The sequence below is a fragment of the Apostichopus japonicus genome, chromosome 14, assembly GCF_037975245.1.
Source record: "Apostichopus japonicus isolate 1M-3 chromosome 14, ASM3797524v1, whole genome shotgun sequence".
Taxonomy (NCBI): Eukaryota; Metazoa; Echinodermata; class Holothuroidea; order Aspidochirotida; family Stichopodidae; genus Apostichopus; species Apostichopus japonicus.
In genome coordinates this window covers 12,647,379-12,665,063 of record NC_092574.1, presented here as the reverse complement: position 1 = coordinate 12,665,063, position 17,685 = coordinate 12,647,379, and the positions used below count along the sequence as shown (strand labels likewise).

Below are 17,685 nucleotides of genomic sequence, written 5' to 3'. Positions count from 1 at the left end.
GGATGGGGCTTAATGGGAAATCTTCAAAAAAAGCTTGTAAACACGATATCTCAACAAACAGGAATTGAATCATTTGTTTTCCCCTGTTGTGAATTGGAAATTACAACTCATATTGTTAAAGTGGGAATTTCCATGACTGAACTCTTCTACATCAGTAGGTTATATTTATGATTGAAATGTTTTGTTCAGTTTGGATAGTATCTTACTATATCAAGTAGATCCCTGTTTGGTATCCTGGTCATTTTATGATTGTTACATAATTATTCCTACATAGGCGAATCCATGTCAACTTACGATACCTGCTACTGGTGTCAGTGAGATTACTGTGCCCTTGGTGATCATAGACACCAACGTAAATGGCATTGAAATGAGCCGCACATCTCTCCAGTTCACAATACAGTTTGTGGCTGTGGCTGTGGCTGAACCATGCAACCTGTTGCAATTGAGCTCCACTGCCATCATCAGTGCTACAGGCTTGACCAGTGACTTACCCTTGGAAGCATTATACAATAACCCTTTGCAATATGAGCAGGGTGTAGTAAAGTAAGTTGTTGCTTGTAAAATTACCGCATTAAATGAGTAGCCTATGAAAGCTGCTGCATGAGTTTGTCATGTGAATGTCTTTGTCTAGTCGCAGAGTGGGGTATCTGTTTGTAGATGATGGTCCATATCAGAGAAAGGAGTATAAAACAAGTTAAACACTTCCTAATTGTAGACCTACTCTTGGTGTTATAAATACTACACAATACACAGACAATGCTGGTAAAGCCGAAGCATTTCCGACTCTAGACAAGAACTACAGTATCATCCAACTTTAAAGCCAATGACTGAATAACGAACAAGTTTGAGAGGGGGTGTTGCTAGAGTGAATTTCATGGTTACTGTTATACAGACATGAGTAAATTACATACTTCCAAAATAAAATGATTTTGTGAAGTTTTGGAAAACATTTTATACCAAAGTTGGACCATAATGCAAGACAGTCGCTATGTGGCTGTAAACTGTGTAGATCGAGTCAGGTAAGTCAATATGTTGTGAAATGTATGGTAAGACTCTTTGTTCAGTGGTTGAGCCACTCTTTCAGGGACGAGTGATTTGATCACAGTTTATTGTTAATTTGTAATTTTTAAAATCAATGTCTTCAGGCTTGCTTAATCCATTAAAACAAACAAGATATCACCTCATACCTAAAATGTGGATAATGAACTTGTTTTCAGTGGAGAAGCTATTGTGACACTAAGAGGAAATCAAATCACTGCCCCAAATACTCCTTCAGAGTTTCGATTGCGGTTTATTTACAATGAAACAACAGCTCCACTACCACAAACCACCTGCTTTCAATTTTCTGACCAATTCGAGTGAGTACCATTGTTTTTTCTGAGGGGTTTTCTTTGTATGATATATTTTGTGTCGTTAAGCTGACGTTATAATAGATTCATCTCCTCTGTATCGATAACTCTTAAGACTTTGCTGCATCATTCTATCATATCATATCAACTTAAAGGCATTGAAGACTCGCCCCAAACCGTGTGCGGCCATCTGAAAAAGTTAACTTTCCGTTGCTTGCAATTGACGTTTTGTTCATGTCGCTAAAAAATGCAGACAGTACAGTAATGAAACGTGATACCTTGTTATCTTAAGCTGGACCTGAGATGTCCATCGCTGTATTGTTTGCACACTGTGTTGTGGGTATTGACCGCAGCTGTATGTACTGACTGTACACTAGTGTCTAATTACCGATGGTAGCAAGCTGTGTGTGTGAATTTTCTGGGATCGATGGTGGTGTCTAACACTTCTGTTACACCTCATTCGAACCTAGGTCAGATTACCGGCATTAGACGTTTCTTTTTGCGCGAGTCTTCACACCCTTTAAGCCCTATATTGTCTTCTCTTGGACTGACTGGGAAGGGGCAGTGGTAAAGATAGAGAAGGGGACAGGAACATTTATACAGCTTACTTCTTGTCTTTAGCTGTAATTCATTCATACTTATTCAAAAGTCTAAAATCTGATTGGCTCGTTGTCTCCAGCCTACCTGGAATTAAACCACAGATAATGCATGGTTAGTCAGATGCATATCAGTTTCAAAACACAGGAAGAATCTTGGCTTGGCAAGCTTGTTTCCAGCTAGCCACCTTAAGTAAGTCAAATCAACAATCAGATCAAGTACAGTATAGAAACAAGTCCCTCAATGGAAACACCCCATGGGAAAATGATGACCAAAACGTCTGAAAAAGCAAACTTTTGGCCTGAAATATTCTAACCATAGGGTGCAAGCAACAATGATAACCTCATTTAGCAATGCTGACATCAAAACCGGTGTTAAATGTTATTAATATTATGGTGTTAAGTTACCATCAAAATATAAAGGGCCTATTGTTAGTATCAGCAGTTATTAGTTAGTGTAGTTTTCAAATTGGCGATGGAATCAAACAGGCAATTTTAAAATGTCCTGGGTGCAACAAAAGACGATATACACCACAATTGACTAGTCAATGTTAGAACACCATCAATATTAACACTTGCTTATAACCTCTAGGCCTACCGTTACAGACACAACATCCACAATATTCAGGCGACTGTATTCAAGAAATGCACATTTCAAGGAACAGTACAGGTAGACGTCATTATTGAAAAGAAAGTAAATGAGTCAAGTCCTCGTTCACACATCATTTAGTCTGATACCGTCCATTATAAAAGCCATTACACTGCAAATTTAAGTGCTTGCATGAGATCTCTCTTTTTTAAAGTGCTCACATATATGTGGTTGTGACTCAATTCATAAGAGTACATACAATTAAAGTACATACAATGTAATTTAGTCAGTACGTATGCATAGTACACATCAGTGACCATTATGTCAGTGCACTATACTGCTGTCGGTTCGTGTTGCTGTGACAACTGCACGTGTAGCATGCTTAGTGTCAGATCCTTCTGACTTAATTGTAGTGTTGTTCACTGTACTAAATACATAACCTATTTCTGTCATTCTTGGTACTTTATTGGTGCATTTACATTGGTTTGAGAATGTTAACTTTAATCAAAGAATAATAAAGAATTATTATTATTATTATTTGTTTTATCACATAGTATAACAAGGTGAACAATACAACATAACTGCAAATAAGTAAAAAATGTGAAAGGAAGTAAACTAAGAAACCCTTTTGGGCTTAATCAAATAGAGTTCTCCCATCAAAGAAAATGGATAACCTTAACACCTATAAAAGAACTCCCCCCCCCCTAAAAAAAATAGATAACCTTAACATATACCGAATATACATATACCAAATCGCAACATTCTGTTTGATGTTTAGTTAGTGTTTTGTATGAATGTACGATAATGCTATTTCTGGATGCACTCCGCATATGGACTAGTCGTCGATTGAGTTATACCTCCTATCCATGTATCGTCCTGCTATTCCCAATGTCATTCCAGTTTATCAGACTCTTTGATTAACCATTGTCACATACATGCTTTCTTCCAGTGGCCAACTCTCTGAGGTGTATTGCCATAACTTCCGACAAGGTGAACTACTATGTTTCTTTATATGAGCTGGTTTGGTGTAATAACTAAAGAGCATTGTCTTTCGTTAATTGTAATATGTGGTTTAACAAACTTCTAGCATGCTCATGCAAGTTTTAGTTCATCCCTCCTACCATTTTAACTGATAGGCTTTTTTTTTGTTATGAAGTTGGGCATGGAAAAAAAAAATTCTTGAACATATTGTTTTTATAAGCAATTAAATGTTACAAAAGGATGCGATGGAAAGCCATAATAGTACAAATAATTTGATCTAATATGCCCATAGAACAGCCAAACTTAATTTTGATGATTCCATTAGGAGCATGGCCTACTTGGAAAAGATACTTAATTAAGCTGATTCTTGTTATTGTTAGTTTTATTGTTCGATTGATATCCTCTTTAACTCAACAAACTTGTATGACTCATATGATACAAGGTTATATCCTTGTGTGAAAACATTTGAATATTAACCATTTTTTATCACACTTTTTTCAGGAAGAGCAACATTTGCAAGAGCTGCTATAGCAGGCACAGCTGGATCTTCACTCAGTGTAGATTTATCTGTGCGGCAATTTGGGCAATCACCTCTTAGTAAGTTACTTTAGTATTGGTATTAACAAATACTGAAAGATAATGTTGGAGATGAGCAATTTCTGTCGGCGACATACACAACATGAAGGAAGAGATAGCTTCACATTATGTTATAGGATATACTTTAATAACATGAGGGAATACATCCTTATGCATCAAGGAGGATTGCAAACTTTGTACACAGAACAGAATATTTAATACACATCACGGATCAGCAGACTCTTAAACAATATGACTCAGTATATACACAACATAGGGATGTATGTAATTACACAATATAATGACACAGCATGGATAATTATATACACAACATGAAGGGGTACATAAGTACACAACATGGATAATTAAGTACACAACATGGAGGGGTACATATGACACACCATTGATAATTAAGTACAGAACATGGAGGGGTACATATGACACACCATTGATAATTAAGTACACAACATGGAGGGGTACATATGACACACCGTTGATAATTAAGTACACAACATGGAGGGGTACATATGACACATCATTGATAATTATATACACAACATGAAGGGGTACATAAGTACACAACATGGATAATTAAGTACACAACATGGAGCGGTACATATGACACAACATGGATAATTAAATATACAACATGGAGGGGTACATAATGACACAACATGGATAATTGCATTTACAACATGGGGAGGGTTACATAATGGCACACCATGGATAGTTTCATACACAACATGGAGGGGTACATAATGACACAACATGGATAATTATAAACACAACATGAAGGGGGTATATAATGACATAACATGGATAATTACATTCACAACATGAAGGGGTACATATGACCCACCATGGATACTTATTTACACAACATGGAGGGATACATATTTACGCAACATGGATGTTTGCATACACTATATGGAGGGGTACATAATGACACAACTTGGATAATTACATTCACAACATAGAGTGGGTAAATATAGAATATTGAAAGTACATAAACAACATGGATGGGTACATACTTACACAACATGGATAAATACATACAAAACATGGAGGGGTACAGCATTACGCAACATGAATAATTAGTAATTACATACAAAACATTGAGGGTGTATATATAGAATATGAATAAGTTCATTCACAACATGGAGGGGTAAATTTAGAATATAGAGTTGCAAATATTAAATAACATGGATGAGTACATTCTTGAACCATTATGTAGGAGTACTTTGCAACTTAAAGTTGTTTTTGTATACACAACATGAAGGCACTACAAGCTTACCTTGCATATGGTAGTGTACATACTGATACTAAATGGAGAATTACATAAAAAACACATGGCAAAAGTAAAAAATAAAAAAAAACAAAAATCATGTTCATACTACAGATATAACAAAGTTCAAATCACTGTCAAGTGTCAAATGGTCACTTGTGAATGGTCAAAAATGAAAGAAACTGGGGGTATTGCTGATTGAAAACATTTTACCGCGGAATGGACTGTTGTTTGATTACCTACTGATTTTCTCTTTAAACATTTCTGTAATTGTTGTTATTAGATCATGTTATGTCACTTGAAACTAAAATATGCTCTAGTATTTCTGCAAAATTCATCTACTTTTATATCAAATCGGACTAGACCTTGTAAGAACCTCATGATACTAAAACTTGGAGGAAAGAATTAACTAAATGATGAAATTTGAGTTATGATGTTTTAAGTTATAGCGTCATATATGTTTGCCAAATTTGTGTTCCTATGAAGGAGTGCAGGGTCACTCTCTTGCTTCAAATGTCACATGCAAAATGAAACCTGTGGATATCAGTCAAAATTACACTTAACATATAAACCTAGCACACATTGAACACAACTGCTATATATGAACAATTGCATATGTGTGAACCAACAAAATTGAAATAATATCTAAAGCAAAAATCAAAATAAATATTAAACATTGCTTGCAACCTAGTTCATTACTTTTTTATGTTAAAAACTAGCTTTTCTGTTTCTTCATAGCTCTAACAACAAATGCCATCACCGGAAGTGGTAACTTTGCCGTTACCTCCGGTAATACTCTTTCCGGAGCACGTCAGGTAGAGTCGATTACTCTTCAACTCCCTTCTTTTGGATTTACTACAGTCCAACTTGGTATGCTCAGCATTGATGAAGTCAGAGGTCCAGAGTTACTAGTTTACACATATCCTGTAGGTTCCACTGGTGAGTTCTTCTTAAAACCCATGAATAGTTGTTCAAAAACAGTTTTCATTGTTTTTGCATGACTGTGGGTAGGGACTTATAATTTTGAGGCATTAAAACTAGCTGACAGTGAAGGTCTCTTTAATGCCATTATTTGTGAGCTGGTGTGTCCTTTGTGGCTCAAGTCTATAACTTTTCGTTGCAAAAATTCAGTGATTACCGTGTAAAATCTTTTTTGAATTCATATTTGTCCGATTGTCTAATATCTTTGAATTTAAGCAGAAAGTGCCCACTGACCTGAATGAATGATGAACACACTGATTAAAATCTTTTATTTTTTATTTCATTTTTTTTTTAAATTTTCTCTCTCTTTTAAAATTGACTTGACAGACTGTGTCTGATAGTATTTGTGTCATGTTTATTATAAATTTTTTATTTATTTATTCTATGTTAACGATGTATCCATTGGATAAGAATTTTTGATATCCAAAACAGGGAAATTTTGAAATTTCTTGACAGAGATCATGGAAGCTGAAGATAAAGGTTATACTGCGAGAGCAGTAAGTAGTTTCTTACATTGGAGGGCAGTGAATACAGTTAATACAGGGTTCTTTTTGCTTGTTTTTTCTCAAGGGAAATTTCGATTGGAAAGAACCAAAGTCTCATCATAACTAGATTGAACATTTTTCAACCTTTGCTGTATTTTTGCTTTCAGCTTCTTTAATCACTATTGAATCGTTATCAATAGTGCAGACTGGGTTTGGTGAATTCCTACGCGTAACAGCTTGCAAAAATGATGGCGGAACCTTAGGGGGTATATTCTGTGAGTATATATGTTATTGATGGTTGAGTGTGTAACCTTCCATGTGTTGGGAGAATTATTAGTGAAGAAAATCTTTGTTGGGCCATAAAATCTTCCTGCTTCCATGTGCTGTATAGAGGAAGAGCTCTGAGCTTGGCCAATATTTTATTATGAAATATGAACTTTGAAAAGGGAAAAGGTCAGGGGGGGGGGGGAAGGGAGGGAGCAGGCAGGGTCAGAATCTCCTTTTTATTTTTCGTGGGTGATTTTTTTTGCCATAATTTTTGTCAGGTTCTCACTTGAAGCAAAGGTTGCATATGGTCAACAGAAGTGCCTGCCTTCTATTGTCATTTCCACCAAAATATGCCTGTTCTCCTATGCCATTTGACAGCTAGTTGAACGGTGAGCATGGCTATTAGAAGTTGAATTTATTTCACAGACAGGTTTTCATTCTCATAGGCATGTCAGAAGCAATGGATATTTTCACAATGGAAAAACAAATTGCATATCTATAGCACACTTCACTTAAAAATGTAAGATTATTTATTTTCGCTAAAACAGCCAACAGTCTAATTTCATCCAACATGGACTGAATCAAAATGTTTTGAAAATGTTCTCACAAAGTCCTTTCAACTTTCTTTTGAGGCATTTGAAATGGCTTATGATTGGTTCCTTGCTGGAAGCCAAGGAGCCTATGCAGTCAGGTTTGGGAGTGTGTGCGTTCTGTGACACTTGCATGGGTCTGCAATAACTGAAGAATGGAGAGATGGATATTGTCAAACTATGTCAATGTATTATAGTGAGAAGGACACTGTGCCCTTTTTTTTTTTAGTGCTGACCTAATGACTATTAATGAGGTTATGGGGTCAAAATATAAAAATCTCTACTGCCATAACTCCGCAACCGTAAGTCAGATTGTAGCCAAACATGCTATACTGTTGTGGGTTTAAAGCTGGTGCATGCAGGCCTAATTTTTTGGGACTATCTGGGCCCCAAAATATTCCGTGCCAAGTTTTGGGAGACCCAAACTTTATTTCTATCTCAAATGCATGCAGGGACACATTCTTTTGGTCCAAATTTGTGGGGCCCAATATTTTTGGGACCCTTTAGACTCTTATTTTGTTTACATTGCAATAACTTTGGAACCTAAGTCAGATTGTAGCCAAACTCGGTACAGTCAATAGCTGGTACATATAGGCCATCTAGATGCACCCAAATTTGATTTAAAATATGTGGGGCCCAATATTTTGGCACCATTTGGGGTTCAGTTTTTTGGGAAAAAATTCATTTTGAGCCACTTTGTTTGGGCAAAATAGTTTTGGTACTATTTAGGCCCAATTTTGTTGCATTAACTCCACACCCTAAAATCGGATTGTATCCAAAGTTTGAATACAGTTGTTGGTTAATAGCTGGTACATATGGGCCTAAATATCTTAGGCCCATTAGGGCCCAACATTTTGTCAGACCCATTATGAGAACCAATATTTGTTTAGACTGTTTTTGGGCCCAAATCTTTTTGAGCCAACATTTTTCTAGACCCATCTTTGGATGGTGCCATAGGGCACTCGTGTTGGAGTATTGGAGTGACTGATGTGGTACCTGACCATGTGTGAAGTAGGTATTTTGATAGTAGACAGTGTTATATTATATCAACTGAATTTGGTATGATGATGATATTGGGTGATGAAATATATACAAGACATTTATTTTCCTTTAAGCAAGGAACAATAGTGCCCATAAGTTGGGCTCAAGATATTATTTGTTGATGGTTTTGTTTGCATGCCAGCATTGTTGTTACAGGCTTTAAACAACATGGAAAGTACTTGTGTCATTTTTACTTCATCGTAATGAAGTTTATTGGCCTACTCTATTTCTTTGTCATTTTTACAATTTTATTCTACAGACATTTCCGACGTGTCTGGTTTAAATATCATTGATGTGAACAATGCTGCCTTGGATCGTGTACTGACTTTTGAAAACTATTTCATAATTCCTGTAAATGCCGACTGTCAGACCTTTTTGGTGCCACTTGTGGAAGCTATCATTCCTAATCCCGGGACAGTCTCATTTGGCTTTGAAGCTGAAGGACCGTTCAGAGTCAGTGATGCTCAATCTATCATTTCATTTAACATACCCGGTAAGTACCTTGGGAATATTCCAGGTCATGAGGCCTAGTGCTTTTGATCATTAATCTGTTTCAAACACAAAATGAAGCAGATTTTTTATTATGAAAGCTTTTCCATGCAAGACAACAAACAAATTTGTAAAAAATATGGCTTTGTCCAGTCAAAAGTAACTAATATGTAATTGGTAAATTTCCTTTTCTTGCAAATTTGTGGACCAGTGTAATGGACCATCATGAATTTGTGTTCGCATACTATAGTTCTGTTTCATATTATAGGCCGGTGTGCAAATTCACCGTGTGGACCAGGAGTCTGTTCAGAGATCGGAACACTATGTGATTGTACTAACACTGGATTTACTGGTGACGACTGTAGCATTCCAGGTAATTACTAATTTTACTGTTAATCTTACATCAAAGACTGATAATGACAGTCTCTTTGAGGGTTAGAACATGTATGAACAGCATTGTCCTTACCACCCTAAAAGGCATTAAAAATCAAAAATAGCTGCAACTCCCATCGAAATCTATCAAAGATTGACTATTTTACAAGTGTTTTCTTAATTATACTTTTATTTATGAATAAACATTAGCTATGATGCATATTGATGATGTTGGAATATGGGCATCACCATTGATGTTGGTAGTATAATAGGGCACCTATTTGTTGGAATAATGGCATCACCATAAGTGGTAGTATAATAAGGACACCTTTTTGTTGGAATATGGGCATCACCATTGAGTAGTAGTGTAATGAGGGCACCTATTTGTTGGAATATGGGCATCACCATTGGTGGTAGTATAATAAGGACACCTTTTTGTTGGAATATGGGCATCACCATTGAGTAGTAGTGTAATGAGGGCACCTATTTGTTGGAATATGTGCATCACCATTGGTGATAGTATTGTTAAGGCATCAGTATGTCAGAAGATGTGCAGCATAATTTGATGTAAGTATTATTGAGGCAGCATATCTGCTAAATTGTGGGCATCCTCATTGGTAACATACAGTACAACTTTACAATGAGGTATGAAGCATCATCGGTTGTTGCATAGTATAATCATCTTATTGCTAGAATATGGGTAGCATGGATGGTAACAAAATCATGAAGGAAGATGATTTAAAAAAATTGTGGGTAAACAATGGTTTTTGGAACAATTTTCTTCACAGTATTGTGTAATCCCAATCCTTGTAACACTGGTGTGTGTTCTGTTGCTAACAATGCATTCAGTTGTGACTGTTCTGCAACATTCTTTGATGGAGCCAACTGTCAAAATCAACGTGAGATTTTCTTTTTTTCTTCTTCTTCTTTTCTGCTCTTTCTAATCTAAAAAAACACCCACTCAAAAAAGAAAAAAAATGAGGTTAACTTTGTAGCCAATAAGAGAAGTGAGCTCTTTGCAAATGACACCAGAAATATCTGTATACAAGCAATTTTATATAATATATTGCAATGAGTAAAAGAAACCTTCAAATTTTGATGAAGTATCATTCCTATGGTTCCTCATTAGTGACTATGAATTAACCTTATTCACTCAAGCAGATAACCTGATATCAGCTGAGTCCTTCAAGCTGATAAAATAAAAACAAGTATATAAAATAGTATATCAAGACCAGCTTCTCATGTTCAAACAAATGTGGATTGATTGGTGTGAGTTCATCATTGATAAATGCATGTGTTGTTTCACACAGAGTTTTAAGACAATTGCTATTATAACATCCGTGCAGCCCTGTGTTTACATAGTACCAAGCCATAACCTTACGACTGGGTGACCAGGAAATCGACTAGGAGGAAAAAATTAATTTGTGACACCAATTTTGTCTCTCCTCAGGAACTGGTAATGGGAAATTCTCTGAAATGATAAAATTCTAAAAATTGATATAACTTATTCAGTAGTTTTGTAACATATTTTATGAATCAATTATCGTCTTAAGCCTGCGATATTATCTGCTCTTATGTCCTTTTTTTTTCTTTTCAGTTCAGATCCAGTTTCCGATTACGACCTCAACTGTGCTGGAGAATGCTGGGTTTATCGATATCAATGTGTGTCTGAATAGTAATGTGCCTCGCACCTTTGCTGTTACCTTTGGTAGGTAAAATTTTTGATCTTTTGTATCTCAACAGTCATTTTATTACTCTGCTCTCCAAACAATTGCCCAGTAGGCCTGCATGAATCTCCCGGCTTCTCCATGATTGCAGATCATCCAAGTTGGCATAACGACGAGGGCTGATGGTTTACACTGGCATGTGTTTGAATGTATTTTTTTGGCCATGAACCAGCCCTCTCATTGCAATAACCTGCTATAAATACAGCTTTTACACATGCAAGGTTACATATAGCAGTCCTGCTCTAAATGATAAAATGATGGATATGTCTGATGTTGTTGTTGTTGTTGTTATATTTCTGATGCTTTTGTTTTACTCTCTGTGACAGGCTTAAGTGTAAATCAAGGTTTTCCAGCTGACATAAATGTTCCGACCACAGGAACCATTCTGGCCGGCAGTACTTGTGCTGCCGTCAGGATAGTCATCTTCAGTGATAACACCTTGGAAGGCACTGAGAACATTCCAGTGACTTTAACAGCAACAAATGGTGCAGTCGTTAACAACCAGCAAGGTGTTTTCACATTGATAATTAATGGTAAGCAAAAGAAGAACAGATTCTTCTTCTTCTTGAAAACATTCCCTGATGTGTGATAGCAGGATTTTACCCAGTGTTAATTTAAGATCACTGTCTTTGGTGAGTTAGTGAGTAAAGTGTATTATAATTCTCAAAAGTTCATAGCCACAGTATGTCTTTTATATATGGGACATGGTGAGTCTCAAATAGCCAAGTTCACTACTTGCTATTTGTTTTTGTATTAATCAACTCTACATCAAGCTTGGAAAGTGGTATGCACGTCACATGTACCTCTAGACCCAAAACTCACAGTGTGTATTTACCGTTATGACATTATTGAGACTCAGCAGCAATGTTGCTCTACTTTTACTTTTGCGTTGGCGCGTACTGATGTATTGTGGGGTTTTTTCCACCAAATTTTTGATAAAAATGACTTATTTTGTAAAATTATATAAAGAAGAAAGGGCCTTTATTTCTATTTGAATGGACTACAAATTTGACATTAAAACAGAGTGGTCTTGTGACTGAATATGTATGCTTTTCTTGATCTAAAGAATTGACATCCATTTATACACATGTTTCTCATCTATAAACCTTACATCATGAATGGTAAGAAGTCAAGAAGATTAGTTGTGTTTTGACAAATATTTTCCATACAGGTTGTAATTCATATATATATATTATTATTGTTGTTATTGGACCAGTATACATGGTGTAAGTCTTGATGAAGAAATACCACATTTTGTAATTCTTGTAGATATTTTTCCACTAGCTAAAGTGACTTTAGTGGACGTTGTGACTAATTGTAGTGTAATAACTTTCTTCCCCTTTTACAGAGGTTGATGTTTGTTTCAATAATCCTTGTAATGGTGGGATATGTACTGCACTTGGAGGAAATGCACAGTGTGACTGTGCAATAACAACCAACATTGGCCAGTTCTGTAATACGCCTGGTAGGTGATTTTGAATTTCCCGTTAAATTCTTTTTTTTTTCGCCCTCGCAATTGTGCCTTCGAGAGCTTGTTTAGCGCTTACGAGTGCCAATCGCCCTACGCCCTGTGTATTCCTGACACAGCCCAGAACTGTGTCTACAGTAAAAATGTGCCTAACATCACGGCAGCGTATCAACCAAGAACTGTGTTTACAAATGCTGCCATTGTTAATAGAACAGAAGATACTCAGCTGTTGTTGTACACTTTCAAATTTTGAAAGTATAATATTATTCTCCTTTTAAGTTTATACTAAAATCTTGTCCAAAAGTATTGTCCTTGACCAAACTTTAGTCTCCTTTAACTGCCTTTCTTTCTATCTCTAAAGTAAACCTTCATTTAATTTATCATCAATACATTCAATGTATCATCTATACATTCAATGTATCATTGTGTAATATTACTGAAGTACCTACAATATAGTTCAAAGTTACTAAAATTGAAACTTTTTCCACAAAAAGTTGTCAGAAGAAGTCTCACTTTTGGATCTCATCTGATTCGCCAAAAATTTGTTGCGAGTTTACTTTGGAATTCAATAAATCATTTGCATTTTGCAAATTTTTTAGACTGTACTATTGTTTTATCCATCAGTGCAGTAAAGCAAGACATAGCGATAGCTCAGGGTTTTGAATTCATTAAAGAGATTAAAGTCAGATCCTGTTGGGATACCATTACAACTTATCAGACATTTAGCTACATAATTAGGTTACTTTTACTACTACATAAAGTTTATTTATAAATTGCTGATCACATAAATGGAATGTTTGCAAATATCAGTCAAACTAACAGAAAGCAGAGTTCCACTGACAAGTTATCACATTACTCCAAAGCTAGTTTGCAATGTCTTCCACTTCAATGCTGTGAAGCACCTCTTGATTGCTGGTTACCTTTTTGGTCTTAAACAACAATTCTTTTTTTAGTAATTCCTACAAAAATAATTTTGATTTTTAAAAGTAATTTATGAAGTTCATAAAAAGATTTACAGCTGCAAGGGGAAAAGAGAGAAAAAGTATACCATAAAAGGAACAAAGTCATTTGCTCTACCTGGTATTGTTAGGAAATCGGAGTTAGTCAACAACCCATGGAAGACCTAGCCCACACTCTCATTAGGGGAAAGAACTAAAATGATATGAGAATGTGGTGATAAATTTATATATTTTGAATATAACTTACAACCTTTTTTTTTTTGCTGTAAGGGGGGAAAATCTTTATCCACAATTGATAGTAAAACTATTTCTGTATTTTTATTAGGGAAGTGACCAACATTTGATCTTGTACCTTAATGCCATATCTTCCTCTTACAGTTATGATACAGTTTGAAGCAGTGCCTGCGTTTATATCAGTCATGGAAGCTGCCCAAACCATCACGGTTCAAGTTTGCTTGGACTCGAATCCACAAACCCTACCCAGAACATTTGATATCACATTCAGTAAGTATCTTTAACCCTTTTTCTTATTGAAAGGAAATGGTGTTTAGCTTAAAGTCTCAATGTTTGTTGCCAAATTTTAACTTGCTGCCCTAAAAGCTCAGTGAAAATAACACTGTGCTATGCAATTTTCATATCAATATTCATTATTTTTATTCAGTAATCTCTCGTTAAACATTTTGAGCTGAATGAAATTCCGCCAGATTTATTAAAGAGTCCATAGATTCTACAAACATCAATCCAAATTTGCAAGCCCCGCCCAACAGATCATGCACCAATCAAATCTCTCTGTTTTGTTCACAAACATTAAGCGGCTTAGGCCTATAGGACTACTTTCAATTTCCTGGCTAGCCAGTGTTAGGTTTCTTCTCTTGAATAGTATCTTTCTTTTGGTCTTACCTGTATAAACGGCATTTACTGAGTATTTCTTCCAATTCTGGCTGCCCTTCCTCCTCTCGAGTGCATTTGGTAGGGCTTCCTTCTTCGGTGTATCTCTATTCCTATCCCGCAAAAACACATGTGCAATGGCGGAGCTTCTCCTTGGAGGGAACATACACAAGGAACGCCAAAAGGGACAAAAACACAATAGTAACATTACTGATGTAGCTTGCAAAATTGTGTTATTTCTTTCCATTGCAATGAATAAAAAGGTGTTTTCAGATGTTTCCCTCCGTGGAATTGAGCAAAAAAAAGTAGACGGTACGTTACACTTGTGTAATGAACATGTAGATATGGGTGGTCGCAGTGATTTCGTGGTAAATGGTTCGAGCCATAAGGGCAGCAGAAAATGAATTTCTTTCTCTCGATTGCAACAGCTTTTATCAATTAAACACACCTGGTCAGAGTGCCTTTAGAATGCGAAACAATGAATCTGCTTCAGAAGTTTTGTTTTTTACAAAATTGATCAGCAAACAAGTATTGAGACTTTAAGATGGTACCACTTTCAACTTTTTCCACTCTCTTGATTAATATTTCATGCATAAATCATGTCATTTACAGGAGTGTGAATATTCTATTGATTGTAAATCTGCTGCATGCAATCTATGGATACATCATTGTATGGTCTCTTTATATATATATATATATTGATATGCATGTATGTATTACTGACAGATGACTGTAGCTGTCATATTTTCGAGCCAACTTATTTATTTGTTTTTCCACAAAAGTACAAAGTAGAGGGAAGTCTTCCATAAGCTTAACAGTGTTGAAGACTCCCTGAAGAAAGAAAAGAAAAGATATATATACACATATACATAAATGTAATAACATATTAAATGTTCATTACATATGTAGTAATTATATACAAGTATAATTTGGTTGTAGTCAGTAACTAGTTATTATTTCCTTACATATAAACCACTTCTTAAACTATGTGACTGACTTTTTACTCTTTAAATCATTCGTTAGTAGATTCCATGTTTTTGTTGCATGGTTTTTAGGCTGGTGGTATTGTAAAGATTATAGTGGGCATAATTAGCAAGCCTCATGTTATGATTAAAACATTGTTGGAGGCAGCTGGTAGTAATCCATTCCAGGTCTTGAAAGCAAATAATGCAAGCTTAACTTTAATGAGATCGTGCAAGTTTAGTAAGTCAAGTTTCCTAAATAGGGGACTGGTGAACTCACGTGGGCCTGGGCTGAGTGTGTTATGTGGCGAATGGCTGCCTTTTGGAGTATGATAAGATTGTTAAGGTCGGTATTGTATGTACCAGACCAAATAATGGAACAATAAGTGAGATGCGGGACAATCAGGGTCTGGTATAGTGTTCTGAGAATGTTTTCTGATAGATAATATTTCAACTTAGATAAGATGCCAACATTTGAAAATATAGTAGTGCAGCTAAGTTTTACAGTCATTATTTACACCTAACTTGTGTAACCACTTTCTGGAATGCAATTTTGATCTACTCAGAATCAAATGAAAAACGTTAAGAATTGACCCAGTGAAAGAGAAAAAACATTGATGATGTATTTTGAGGCATGGGCAGGAGTTATTTTGCCTATTTACCAAAATGATACAGCGCAATTTACAGCATGGGCAGAGCATTATTCGGTCAGTTACTCAGGTGCAACACAATACTCAAATAGCAAAGCGTAGTACTTTTATGGTCTCGAATGACATGTTTACATTTTTTACATTTGGGTACTATTAGTTTCTTTCAAGGACAATTGGTGCTAAATTTCAATTGTTTGTATGACGTTTAAAAGAACATTATTTGGTTGAGTTGTGAGGACTTATAGAACAATGGATTAACATAAGCATTTAGGCATGCACTGACGTGCCAACGGAATCATCAAGTTATCCTTAAAGCAGCATTCCAGAGATTTCTGATATGTTATAGTTGAATCTCTTGAAAGCCTGAATAGTTATTGAAACTTTACTTGCAGTTAAAAGTTTCTATTTTGTTGGTCTATGATACTTCAAGGCTAATATTCTTCCTTTGTCATGTGTCTGAAAGTAAAGTACATGATCATATTTTAAGCTCATGTTCTTATCATAATAATATCATAAGCTCATGTTCTTATCATGTTAATGTTGACGGGGACATTTTTCCCAACAGTCTTCATCTTGCTTAATCGTTTTTTGCTCTCCTCTTTAGCCTTGACCACCGCATCTAATCCACAAACCAGTTTTAATGACATCGTAACTCCAACTGCTGGTGCAATTGGTGCCGGTCAGAGTTGTACAACCCTTTCTATAACCATAAACGATGACACTGTTACCGAAACGGACGAAACGTTCATCTTAAGTCTTAGTACCGCAACACCAGGAGGAATCCAGATCAATCCAGATCTTGACACCTACACTGTTATCATCCTGGCAAATGATGGTAAAACAAGCCCCTGAAAGTATTTTTAATCAAGCGTTAAATCAAAGAACATATTTCAAAGGTTTTAGTTCTAGTAGATGTTATGGAATCTTCTTCAGTGAAGGCTTTCAATGTGGAAATAATCAAGGCAAATACGATTCACTCTGCTTAAAGATCACCCTCTCACAAATATCTTCTTCCAAAACTCTTAGATGTGTTTGTTTGAAGGGTGACCTACTTTTGCTTGATAAATCCCTTCATTTCTCTAGGGAATGGATCAAAGTTGTCGTCATCACACATTTTTCCCCTCAAAATTTGGACTTTCCTTGTATAATCTTGTTGGTTTGGACTTTCCTTGTATAATTTTGTTGGTTTGGACTTTCCTTGTATAATCTTGTTGGCTTGGACTTTCCTTGTAAACATTGTTGTTTTGGACTTTCCTTGAAGTGTGATACAATTAGCTGTCGTATGATATGTATTGGTTAGGGATCACCACTAATGATGGTGTAAATGAATATTCTACCATTGGGATAGCACCCAGGCAATAGGAGTGTATTGGTTAGGGATCACCGCTAATGATGGTGTGAATGAATATTCTACCATAGGGATAGCACCC

At 35.8% G+C, this 17,685-nt stretch overlaps 1 protein-coding gene across 2 annotated transcripts in view; it reads left to right on the top strand.

Moving 5' to 3' along the window:
• LOC139980290 (IgGFc-binding protein-like) overlaps nucleotides 1-17,685 on the top strand; it is a 157,216-nt gene that overhangs the window by 13,368 nt on the left and 126,163 nt on the right. For both annotated transcript variants that reach the window (XM_071991838.1, XM_071991837.1), the window contains exons 5-18: nucleotides 275-543; nucleotides 1,218-1,358; nucleotides 3,484-3,524; nucleotides 4,017-4,112; nucleotides 6,115-6,315; nucleotides 7,010-7,117; nucleotides 9,000-9,233; nucleotides 9,498-9,602; nucleotides 10,390-10,500; nucleotides 11,199-11,309; nucleotides 11,655-11,861; nucleotides 12,677-12,793; nucleotides 14,134-14,259; nucleotides 16,860-17,090. In XM_071991838.1, coding sequence (XP_071847939.1) covers nucleotides 275-543; nucleotides 1,218-1,358; nucleotides 3,484-3,524; nucleotides 4,017-4,112; nucleotides 6,115-6,315; nucleotides 7,010-7,117; nucleotides 9,000-9,233; nucleotides 9,498-9,602; nucleotides 10,390-10,500; nucleotides 11,199-11,309; nucleotides 11,655-11,861; nucleotides 12,677-12,793; nucleotides 14,134-14,259; nucleotides 16,860-17,090 — 2,098 coding nt within the window. The remainder of the gene's footprint in view (nucleotides 1-274; nucleotides 544-1,217; nucleotides 1,359-3,483; nucleotides 3,525-4,016; nucleotides 4,113-6,114; nucleotides 6,316-7,009; nucleotides 7,118-8,999; nucleotides 9,234-9,497; nucleotides 9,603-10,389; nucleotides 10,501-11,198; nucleotides 11,310-11,654; nucleotides 11,862-12,676; nucleotides 12,794-14,133; nucleotides 14,260-16,859; nucleotides 17,091-17,685) is intronic.